Source organism: Saccoglossus kowalevskii, chromosome 14 (assembly GCF_978046115.1).
Source record: "Saccoglossus kowalevskii chromosome 14, keSacKowa6.1, whole genome shotgun sequence".
Lineage (NCBI taxonomy): Eukaryota > Metazoa > Hemichordata > Enteropneusta > Harrimaniidae > Saccoglossus > Saccoglossus kowalevskii.
Genome location: NC_140654.1, coordinates 27,391,353 through 27,406,543, shown reverse-complemented (window position 1 = coordinate 27,406,543; position 15,191 = coordinate 27,391,353). Strand labels below are relative to the sequence as shown.

At 32.6% G+C, this 15,191-nt stretch overlaps 1 protein-coding gene across 2 annotated transcripts in view; it reads left to right on the top strand.

Moving 5' to 3' along the window:
- Positions 1 to 13,272, top strand: part of LOC100375032 (uncharacterized) — a 149,316-nt gene extending 136,044 nt beyond the window's left edge. For both annotated transcript variants that reach the window (XM_085508087.1, XM_085508086.1), the window contains exons 14-17: positions 11,653 to 11,775; positions 12,115 to 12,237; positions 12,433 to 12,594; positions 12,803 to 13,272. In XM_085508087.1, coding sequence (XP_085364213.1) covers positions 11,653 to 11,775; positions 12,115 to 12,237; positions 12,433 to 12,594; positions 12,803 to 12,849 — 455 coding nt within the window. In that variant the 3' untranslated portion in view covers positions 12,850 to 13,272. The remainder of the gene's footprint in view (positions 1 to 11,652; positions 11,776 to 12,114; positions 12,238 to 12,432; positions 12,595 to 12,802) is intronic.
- Positions 13,273 to 15,191: the final 1,919 nt, after the last annotated feature.

Sequence of the window (15,191 nt, the reverse complement as noted above, 5' to 3'; positions counted from 1 at the left end):
ATGCTCACATACTACAATTACAATGCTGACATACTACAATTACAATGCTCGCATACTACAATTACAATGCTGACATACTACAATTACAATGCTGACATACTACAATTACAATGCTCACATACTACAATTACAATGCTGACATACTACAATTACAATGCTGACATACTACAATTACAATGCTCACATACTGCAATTACAATGCTGACATACTACAATTACAATGCTCTCATACTACAATTACAATGCTGACATACTACAATTACAATGCTGACATACTACAATTACAATGCTCACATACTACAATTACAATGCTGACATACTGCAATTACAATGCTGACATACTACAATTACAATGCTCACATACTGCAATTACAATGCTGACATACTACAATTACAATGCTCGCATACTACAATTACAATGCTCACATACTATAATTACAATGCTGACATACTACAATTACAATGCTCACATACTACAATTACAATGCTGACATACTACAATTACAATGCTCGCATACTACAATTACAATGCTCGCATACTATAATTACAATGCTCACATACTACAATTACAATGCTCACATACTACAATTACAATGCTGACATACTACAATTACAATGCTGACATACTACAATTACAATGCTCACATACTACAATTACAATGCTCACATACTACAATTACAATGCTCACATACTGCAATTACAATGCTCACATACTGCAATTACAATGCTCACATACTACAATTACAATGCTCACATACTACAATTACAATGCGCACATACTGCAATTACAATGCTGACATACTAAAATTACAATGCTCACATACTACAATTACAATGCTCACATACTACAATTACAATGCTGACATACTACAATTGCAATGCTCACATACTACAATTACAATGCTCACATACTACAATTACAATGCTGACATACTGCAATTACAATGCTGACATACTGCAATTACAATGCTCACATACTACAATTACAATGCTGACATACTACAATTACAATGTTCACATACTACAATTACAATGCTCACATACTACAATTACAATGCTGACATACTGCAATTACAATGCTGACATACTACAATTACAATGCTGACATACTACAATTACAATGCTGACATACTACAATTACAATGCTGACATACTACAATTACAATGCTGACATACTACAATTACAATGCTGACATACTACAATTACAATGCTGACATACTACAATTACAATGCTCACATACTACAATTACAATGCTGACATACTACAATTACAATGCTGACATACTACAATTACAATGCTCGCATACTACAATTACAATGCTGACATACTACAATTACAATGTTGACATACTACAATTACAATGCTGACATACTACAATTACAATGCTGACATACTACAATTACAATGCTGACATACTACAATTACAATGCTCACATACTGCAATTACAATGCTCACATACTACAATTACAATGCTCACATACTACAATTACAATGCTGACATACTACAATTACAATGCTCACATACTACAATTACCATGCTCACATGCTACAATTACAATGCTCACATACTACAATTACAATGCTCGCATACTATAATTACAATGCTCACATACTACATTTACAATGCTCACATACTGCAATTACAATGCTCACATACTACAATTACAATGCTCACATAATGCAATTACAATGCTCACATACTACAATTACAATGCTCGCATACTATAATTACAATGCTCACATACTACAATTACAATGCTCACATACTACAATTACAAAGCTCACATTCTACAATTACAATGCTGACATACTACAATTACAATGCTCACATACTACAATTACAATGCTCGCATACTACAATTACAATGCTCGCATACTATAATTACAATGCTCACATACTACAATTACAATGCTCACATACTACAATTACAATGCTGACATACTACAATTACAATGCTGACATACTACAATTACAATGCTCACATACTGCAATTACAATGCTCACATACTACAATTACAATGCTCACATACTACAATTACAATGCTCACATACTACAATTACAATGCTGACATACTACAATTACAATGCTGACATACTACAATTACAATGCTGACATACTACAATTACAATGCTGACATACTACAATTACAATGCTGAGATACTGCAATTACAATGCTGACATACTGCAATTACAATGCTGACATACTACAATTACAATGCTGACATACTACAATTACAATGTTCACATACTACAATTACAATGCTGACATACTACAATTACAATGCTAACATACTGCAATTACAATGCTGACATACTACAATTACAATGCTGACATACTACAATTACAATGCTGACATACTACAATTACAATGCTGACATACTACAATTACAATGCTGACATACTACAATTACAATGCTCACATACTACAATTACAATGCTGACATACTACAATTACAATGCTCACATACTACAATTACAATGCTCACATACTACAATTACAATGCTGACATACTACAATTACAATGCTTGCATACTACAATTACAATGCTGACATACTACAATTACAATGCTGACATACTACAATTACAATGCTCACATACTACAATTACAATGCTGACATACTACAATTACAATGCTGACATACTACAATTACAATGCTCACATACTGCAATTACAATGCTGACATACTACAATTACAATGCTCGCATACTACAATTACAATGCTGACATACTACAATTACAATGCTGACATACTACAATTACAATGCTCACATACTACAATTACAATGCTGACATACTGCAATTACAATGCTGACATACTACAATTACAATGCTCACATACTGCAATTACAATGCTGACATACTACAATTACAATGCTCGCATACTACAATTACAATGCTCACATACTATAATTACAATGCTGACATACTACAATTACAATGCTCACATACTACAATTACAATGCTGACATACTACAATTACAATGCTCGCATACTACAATTACAATGCTCGCATACTATAATTACAATGCTCACATACTACAATTACAATGCTCACATACTACAATTACAATGCTGACATACTACAATTACAATGCTGACATACTACAATTACAATGCTCACATACTACAATTACAATGCTCACATACTACAATTACAATGCTCACATACTGCAATTACAATGCTCACATACTGCAATTACAATGCTCACATACTACAATTACAATGCTCACATACTACAATTACAATGCGCACATACTGCAATTACAATGCTGACATACTAAAATTACAATGCTCACATACTACAATTACAATGCTCACATACTACAATTACAATGCTGACATACTACAATTGCAATGCTCACATACTACAATTACAATGCTCACATACTACAATTACAATGCTGACATACTGCAATTACAATGCTGACATACTGCAATTACAATGCTCACATACTACAATTACAATGCTGACATACTACAATTACAATGTTCACATACTACAATTACAATGCTCACATACTACAATTACAATGCTGACATACTGCAATTACAATGCTGACATACTACAATTACAATGCTGACATACTACAATTACAATACTGACATACTACAATTACAATGCTGACATACTACAATTACAATGCTGACATACTACAATTACAATGCTGACATACTACAATTACAATGCTGACATACTACAATTACAATGCTGACATACTACAATTACAATGCTGACATACTACAATTACAATGCTGACATACTACAATTACAATGCTCGCATACTACAATTACAATGCTGACATACTACAATTACAATGTTGACATACTACAATTACAATGCTCACATACTACAATTACAATGCTGACATACTACAATTACAATGCTGACATACTACAATTACAATGCTCACATACTGCAATTACAATGCTCACATACTACAATTACAATGCTCACATACTACAATTACAATGCTGACATACTACAATTACAATGCTCACATACTACAATTACCATGCTCACATGCTACAATTACAATGCTCACATACTACAATTACAATGCTCGCATACTATAATTACAATGCTCACATACTACATTTACAATGCTCACATACTGCAATTACAATGCTCACATACTACAATTACAATGCTCACATAATGCAATTACAATGCTCACATACTACAATTACAATGCTCGCATACTATAATTACAATGCTCACATACTACAATTACAATGCTCACATACTACAATTACAAAGCTCACATTCTACAATTACAATGCTGACATACTACAATTACAATGCTCACATACTACAATTACAATGCTCGCATACTACAATTACAATGCTCGCATGCTATAATTACAATGCTCACATACTACAATTACAATGCTCACATACTACAATTACAATGCTGACATACTACAATTACAATGCTCACATACTGCAATTACAATGCTCACATACTACAATTACAATGCTCACATACTACAATTACAATGCTCACATACTACAATTACAATGCTCACATACTACAATTACAATGCTGACATACTACAATTACAATGCTCACATACTACAATTACAATGCTCACATACTACAATTACAATGCTGAGATACTGCAATTACAATGCTGACATACTGCAATTACAATGCTGACATACTGCAATTACAATGCTGACATACTACAATTACAATGCTGACATACTACAATTACAATGTTCACATACTACAATTACAATGCTGACATACTACAATTACAATGCTGACATACTGCAATTACAATGCTGACATACTACAATTACAATGCTGACATACTACAATTACAATGCTGACATACTACAATTACAATGCTGACATACTACAATTACAATGCTGACATACTACAATTACAATGCTCACATACTACAATTACAATGCTGACATACTAAAATTACAATGCTCACATACTACAATTACAATGCTCACATACTACAATTACAATGCTCACATACTACAATTACAATGCTGACATACTACAATTACAATGCTTGCATACTACAATTACAATGCTGACATACTACAATTACAATGCTGACATACTACAATTACAATGCTGACATACTACAATTACAATGCTGACATACTACAATTACAATGCTGACATACTACAATTACAATGCTGACATACTACAATTACAATGCTGACATACTACAATTACAATGCTCACATACTACAATTACAATGCTGACATACTACAATTACAATGCTGACATACTACAATTACAATGCTCGCATACTACAATTACAATGCTGACATACTACAATTACAATGTTGACATACTACAATTACAATGCTGACATACTACAATTACAATGCTGACATACTACAATTACAATGCTGACATACTACAATTACAATGCTCACATACTGCAATTACAATGCTCACATACTACAATTACAATGCTCACATACTACAATTACAATGCTGACATACTACAATTACAATGCTCACATACTACAATTACCATGCTCACATGCTACAATTACAATGCTCACATACTACAATTACAATGCTCGCATACTATAATTACAATGCTCACATACTACATTTACAATGCTCACATACTGCAATTACAATGCTCACATACTACAATTACAATGCTCACATAATGCAATTACAATGCTCACATACTACAATTACAATGCTCGCATACTATAATTACAATGCTCACATACTACAATTACAATGCTCACATACTACAATTACAAAGCTCACATTCTACAATTACAATGCTGACATACTACAATTACAATGCTCACATACTACAATTACAATGCTCGCATACTACAATTACAATGCTCGCATACTATAATTACAATGCTCACATACTACAATTACAATGCTCACATACTACAATTACAATGCTGACATACTACAATTACAATGCTGACATACTACAATTACAATGCTCACATACTGCAATTACAATGCTCACATACTACAATTACAATGCTCACATACTACAATTACAATGCTCACATACTACAATTACAATGCTGACATACTACAATTACAATGCTGACATACTACAATTACAATGCTGACATACTACAATTACAATGCTGACATACTACAATTACAATGCTGAGATACTGCAATTACAATGCTGACATACTGCAATTACAATGCTGACATACTACAATTACAATGCTGACATACTACAATTACAATGTTCACATACTACAATTACAATGCTGACATACTACAATTACAATGCTAACATACTGCAATTACAATGCTGACATACTACAATTACAATGCTGACATACTACAATTACAATGCTGACATACTACAATTACAATGCTGACATACTACAATTACAATGCTGACATACTACAATTACAATGCTCACATACTACAATTACAATGCTGACATACTACAATTACAATGCTCACATACTACAATTACAATGCTCACATACTACAATTACAATGCTGACATACTACAATTACAATGCTTGCATACTACAATTACAATGCTGACATACTACAATTACAATGCTGACATACTACAATTACAATGCTCACATACTACAATTACAATGCTGACATACTACAATTACAATGCTGACATACTACAATTACAATGCTCACATACTGCAATTACAATGCTGACATACTACAATTACAATGCTCGCATACTACAATTACAATGCTGACATACTACAATTACAATGCTGACATACTACAATTACAATGCTCACATACTACAATTACAATGCTGACATACTGCAATTACAATGCTGACATACTACAATTACAATGCTCACATACTGCAATTACAATGCTGACATACTACAATTACAATGCTCGCATACTACAATTACAATGCTCACACACTATAATTACAATGCTGACATACTACAATTACAATGCTCACATACTACAATTACAATGCTGACATACTACAATTACAATGCTCGCATACTACAATTACAATGCTCGCATACTATAATTACAATGCTCACATACTACAATTACAATGCTCACATACTACAATTACAATGCTGACATACTACAATTACAATGCTGACATACTACAATTACAATGCTCACATACTACAATTACAATGCTCACATACTACAATTACAATGCTCACATACTGCAATTACAATGCTCACATACTGCAATTACAATGCTCACATACTACAATTACAATGCTCACATACTACAATTACAATGCGCACATACTGCAATTACAATGCTGACATACTAAAATTACAATGCTCACATACTACAATTACAATGCTCACATACTACAATTACAATGCTGACATACTACAATTGCAATGCTCACATACTACAATTACAATGCTCACATACTACAATTACAATGCTGACATACTGCAATTACAATGCTGACATACTGCAATTACAATGCTCACATACTACAATTACAATGCTGACATACTACAATTACAATGTTCACATACTACAATTACAATGCTCACATACTACAATTACAATGCTGACATACTGCAATTACAATGCTGACATACTACAATTACAATGCTGACATACTACAATTACAATACTGACATACTACAATTACAATGCTGACATACTACAATTACAATGCTGACATACTACAATTACAATGCTGACATACTACAATTACAATGCTGACATACTACAATTACAATGCTGACATACTACAATTACAATGCTGACATACTACAATTACAATGCTGACATACTACAATTACAATGCTCGCATACTACAATTACAATGCTGACATACTACAATTACAATGTTGACATACTACAATTACAATGCTCACATACTACAATTACAATGCTGACATACTACAATTACAATGCTGACATACTACAATTACAATGCTCACATACTGCAATTACAATGCTCACATACTACAATTACAATGCTCACATACTACAATTACAATGCTGACATACTACAATTACAATGCTCACATACTACAATTACCATGCTCACATGCTACAATTACAATGCTCACATACTACAATTACAATGCTCGCATACTATAATTACAATGCTCACATACTACATTTACAATGCTCACATACTGCAATTACAATGCTCACATACTACAATTACAATGCTCACATAATGCAATTACAATGCTCACATACTACAATTACAATGCTCGCATACTATAATTACAATGCTCACATACTACAATTACAATGCTCACATACTACAATTACAAAGCTCACATTCTACAATTACAATGCTGACATACTACAATTACAATGCTCACATACTACAATTACAATGCTCGCATACTACAATTACAATGCTCGCATGCTATAATTACAATGCTCACATACTACAATTACAATGCTCACATACTACAATTACAATGCTGACATACTACAATTACAATGCTCACATACTGCAATTACAATGCTCACATACTACAATTACAATGCTCACATACTACAATTACAATGCTCACATACTACAATTACAATGCTCACATACTACAATTACAATGCTGACATACTACAATTACAATGCTCACATACTACAATTACAATGCTGACATACTACAATTACAATGCTGAGATACTGCAATTACAATGCTGACATACTGCAATTACAATGCTGACATACTACAATTACAATGCTGACATACTACAATTACAATGTTCACATACTACAATTACAATGCTGACATACTACAATTACAATGCTGACATACTGCAATTACAATGCTGACATACTACAATTACAATGCTGACATACTACAATTACAATGCTGACATACTACAATTACAATGCTGACATACTACAATTACAATGCTGACATACTACAATTACAATGCTCACATACTACAATTACAATGCTGACATACTAAAATTACAATGCTCACATACTACAATTACAATGCTCACATACTACAATTACAATGCTGACATACTACAATTACAATGCTCGCATACTACAATTACAATGCTGACATACTACAATTACAATGCTGACATACTACAATTACAATGCTCACATACTACAATTACAATGCTGACATACTACAATTACAATGCTGACATACTACAATTACAATGCTCACATACTGCAATTACAATGCTGACATACTACAATTACAATGCTCGCATACTACAATTACAATGCTGACATACTACAATTACAATGCTGACATACTACAATTACAATGCTCACATACTACAATTACAATGCTGACATACTGCAATTACAATGCTGACATACTACAATTACAATGCTCACATACTGCAATTACAATGCTGACATACTACAATTACAATGCTCGCATACTACAATTACAATGCTCACATACTATAATTGCAATGCTGACATACTACAATTACAATGCTCACATACTACAATTACAATGCTGACATACTACAATTACAATGCTCGCATACTACAATTACAATGCTCGCATACTATAATTACAATGCTCACATACTACAATTACAATGCTCACATACTACAATTACAATGCTCACATACTACAATTACAATGCTCACATACTGCAATTACAATGCTCACATACTGCAATTACAATGCTCACATACTACAATTACAATGCTCACATACTACAATTACAATGCGCACATACTACAATTACAATGCTGACATACTACAATTACAATGCTGACATACTACAATTGCAATGCTCACATACTACAATTACAATGCTCACATACTACAATTACAATGCTGACATACTGCAATTACAATGCTGACATACTGCAATTACAATGCTCACACACTACAATTACAATGCTGACATACTACAATTACAATGTTCACATACTACAATTACAATGCTCATATACTACAATTACAATGCTGACATACTGCAATTACAATGCTGACATACTACAATTACAATGCTGACATACTACAATTACAATGCTGACATACTACAATTACAATGCTGACATACTACAATTACAATGCTGACATACTACAATTACAATGCTGACATACTACAATTACAATGCTGACATACTACAATTACAATGCTCACATACTACAATTACAATGCTGACATACTACAATTACAATGCTGACATACTACAATTACAATGCTCGCATACTACAATTACAATGCTGACATACTACAATTACAATGTTGACATACTACAATTACAATGCTCACATACTACAATTACAATGCTGACATACTGCAATTACAATGCTGACATACTACAATTACAATGCTCACATACTGCAATTACAATGCTCACATACTACAATTACAATGCTCACATACTACAATTACAATGCTCACATAGTGCAATTACAATGCTGACATACTACAATTACAATGCTGACCTACTACAATTACAATGCTCACATACTACAATTACAATGCTGACATACTACAATTACAATGCTGACATACTACAATTACAATGCTGACATACCACAATTACAATGCTCACATACTACGATTACAATGCTCACATACTATAATTACAATGCTGACATACTACAATTACAATGCTCGCATACTACAATTACAATGCTGACATACTACAATTACAATGCTCGCATACTACAATTACAATGCCCGCATACTATAATTACAATGCTCACATACTACAATTACAATGCTCACATACTACAATTACAATGCTGACATACTACAATTACAATGCTGACATACTACAATTACAATGCTCACATACTGCAATTACAATGCTCACATACTACAATTACAATGCTCACATACTACAATTACAATGCTCACATACTACAATTACAATGCTCACATACTGCAATTACATTGCTGACATACTACAGTTACAATGCTCACATACTACAATTACAATGCTCACATACTACAATTACAATGCTGACATACTACAATTACAATGCTGATATACTACAATTACAATGCTGACATACTACAATTACAATGCTGACATACCACAATTACAATGCTCACATACTACAATTACAATGCTCACATACTATAATTACAATGCTGACATACTACAATTACAATGCTCGCATACTACAATTACAATGCTCACATACTACAATTACAATGCTCGCATACTACAATTACAATGCTCACATACTACAATTACAATGCTGACATACTACAATTACAATGCTCACAAACTACAATTACAATGCTGACATACTACAATTACAATGCTCACATACTGCAATTACAATGCTGACATACTACAATTACAATGCTCGCATACTATAATTACAATGCTGACATACTACAATTACAATGCTCACATACTACAATTACAATGCTCACATACTACAATTACAATGCTCACATACTACAATTACAATGCTCACATTCTACAATTACAATGCTGACATACTGCAATTACAATGCTCACATGCTATAATTACAATGCTCACATAATACAACTACAATGCTCACATACTTCAATTACAATGCTCACATACTACAATTACAATGCTGACGTACTACAATTACAATGATCACATAATACAATTACAATGCTCACATTATACAATTACAATGCTTACATTATATAGTACGAATGCTCACATAATACAGTAACAATGCTCACATAATATAGTTACAATACTCACAATATCTGAAGTGTCGTTTGTATTTCAGATATTGATGAATGTGATTTGAATATCGATGGATGTGAACAAATATGTTACAACAGGTTTGGCTGGTATGCATGTGCATGCGATGAAGGCTATATTTTAGACGCCGATAAACACAGCTGCACAGGTATGTGACGTAATTGTAACCTAAGAGTGATACTACTATTAATACAATGATGATGACAACTATTAGAAACCAGCTGTCCAATAAAAAGGAAGTGCTTCAAAGTTTTTCAATATAATACCTAATTTGCATTGTATTAACAATACATTGGGTAATTAAAATCAAACAGCAAAACTGGTATACCTAATTACTTCTCATATCATGCGCTCTTAATTTCACAAATATTACCAAGTATTGTTGTACAGCATTAGCTACTATGTTTTGTGTTCCCCAGTTTATGTTGGGATAGGAAATAGGGAATCATACAGTGTTTCAGTGCTAAAATTATACTCATCCTCTTAGATACACGGCCATGTGCAGACGATAATGGCGGCTGTGAACACATTTGCATAAATAATGGCGACTCTTATATATGTGACTGTCGACAAGGTTTTTATTTGAATGAAGACAATACTACATGTTCACGTGAGTTATCATGCATTTTGATTTTTTATATACTAGTATAAGATTTACAGTTATTGGGGGACAATTATCTTTGAATACCAATGCCAATTACCACTTGGAACCAAACTTTAGTTTATGAAGTCAGTATATACTATTCAGTTTAAGAAATATAAGCATAACAATTCTTATCATGTAATTTAAATTTTTATCTTTCAGAATTGTGGAGAAATGATGGACAATGTGGTCCAAACTACCCATTACCAAGTGGTGAACCAGCACAATGCAACCCCTCGGCCAGAAGACATTGTTGTGGTGCTAATGGACGCTGTGGGATGGGTCGTAGAAACTGTAAATGTGAAACATGTATCGATTATGGAGGTGAGTACATGTAATACTATACTATTGCATTCAAGAATGTAGTCAATAAACATTTGCCAAATAAATATATATTTGATTCATGTATAGCTCTGAGTTACCACCTCACTATGTATATTATGCATGCACTATGTATCACTGTTTATCGCATGTTTTTTTGTTCGTTCACAATCAGGATAATTCTACTTACTTTTTACTGTCAATTTTATAGGTATTGACTATGGCCCTGATGCTCTTTCGCCGATTGGAAACCACTGATTTGGGACACATAGGCAGGACTAGAAACGATTCATTTGCGAAATTTAACAAATAGACAACTAAAATCGATGTACTTCTTGTCTTTCATAACGCTAACAATTAATATTATTTATTTTATTATTTATTTGTACAGATAAAATAACTTACAAAACAATAGGATAAAAATAGAGTTATATTAAATTAGAGTCATTAAAAGTTTATGCTACAAAAATCAAGTTATTCCAGTACAGCACCAATTGTGATTTCCAACGTATGTCACTATTAGATATTACAAAGACAATGCCATTAGTAGAGGCGTTCAGTAAATATCGATACTAACTTATAACAAGGGGGAAGTGTATTTCCGATATGAGGGTTCTGTACTATTACGTTTCATTTCAATGTTGTAGCATAAAATAATAAGCGAAATGAACAAAGTCCAAAGGTACGCTCAATAGTCTTCTTTTATTGTATATATGTATAAATATACAACCTTGAGGTGCGTGCATAATAACGCCAGTAATATACCTCATAACAAAGAGATTCCACAATACCGTGTTTCTTCTATATTGATGTAATTAGTTCTACCTAGTACTGGTGATCTGAATGTTATTCCGAACATGAACTTTCCGAACAATTATATATGTGGATTCAGGATTAAGGAACACGAATCATCTATAATCGTAATTTTAAAATCATTATCATTCAGTTGAAATTAAGATGGTGTGGCAAACTTAACACTTAACACAATTTAGATCAAAATGGGATGTTTCAAGATGCAAGGACATGCTGCAGGCAGGAATGAAAAAATATTTGTATTTTACATCTCAGCATTGAGAGTTAATGTTGCAGGTACATTGAGCTGGATCCAGAAATAAATGCGAATTATGGGAGGTATCCATCTGCCTGGTAATGCATGAAGTATTTGGATCCGAAGTACCCATATAATCGCTTACATTAGAATATATTTGTCACAGTGTCACTAGCACGTTTTAAATGGAAAGAGCACAGGTAGGATTTTAACGCCAGAAATAAAGATATCTACGTCATAGTTTTTCATGACCCTTTAGAATTTATTGACCATTTTCATCGTTATACATGTATGGGTATTTATATATTGTTTTTACAAACAAAAAAGGTAATATCACATCGACTAATTTAAGGTAGCGTAACTATTATTTGCATACTTGTTTTCATCTTTTAATTGTGACTAAATGACTACAAAAAGGTCCAGGAAAGTATACATGTTTGGAATTGTCAGACTTCAAGCTTTTCAAAAGTGTGTTTCTTATGCTCGTATCTGCATTCTATGACGCGATACTCAATCAAAGGTAAAAAAAAATACTTTCCCTGTAAAAAAAATAATTCACACATTTTTGCTGGTGATAAGAATTTTTTCACTTTTCCTGGTTGTTCGATAGTCTGATAAATTGAATGTGTCTTGTCAGTTTTATTCAAGCAATGCGTTTTAAAAGTAGTGTGCTGATTTTTAATTTCCGTTTTAGTCGCATTGCCCCCAACTCAAAATAGTTTGTCTGGACACATTCAGGTTCCTCTCATTGTCACCTTGAAGCTGTGAAAATTCGGTTGTAATCCGACGACAATAAGTATACGTTATTTTTGTTAAAGACCTTGTATTTAAAAAAAAATAAACTCCTAGAAAACGTCTATGAAAGCGCAGCAAAGATTTTCAAGCTTGTTTATCTGCACAATCGATTTGTTTTCACTTCAAGGTCTGTTTTAACATGTGTGGGGGCATCCAAATGTGTAAGGCTATTGGAAACCGGAAAAAATAAAGGAATGGGATAGCTATATTTCGATAAAATCGGCAGATGAGAACATCAAAATCAATGATTTTTTTTCAGTGGCTGTGTGACCTTGTGTCTGACATATTCATATGCAAATGATTAATCTGTGAAACAAACAGGGGTGGTGACAACCCACTCAAGTGTTTGGAAACACTCACTGTGTGTCATAAAACTACTGATAACACATCCTAACATTGCTTTGTTTTGAGTTAATCTTTGAAAATTATAGACACACAGATTAAACCTGTGTTGTTGATTTTGGAAGACACTACTGAGGCTACCTTGCTTCCCTTCAGAAAATCAACATTTTAACCAACTTACATGACATTCTATGTTATGTTGACTTTATCATATGAAAGTTTATAGTGCATTTCATCAATTAATAAATAAATGTGAAAATCGTAAATTTCAAATGTTTCAGCTTATTATATTTTCCGAGCTTCTTATGTGTGTTTAATAAAAACTCCATGTGTGTTAAATACATATATACAAAAGTATGATATTATTACATAGAAATCTGTTCTATTACATAGAAATTAATTTCATCAATTAATA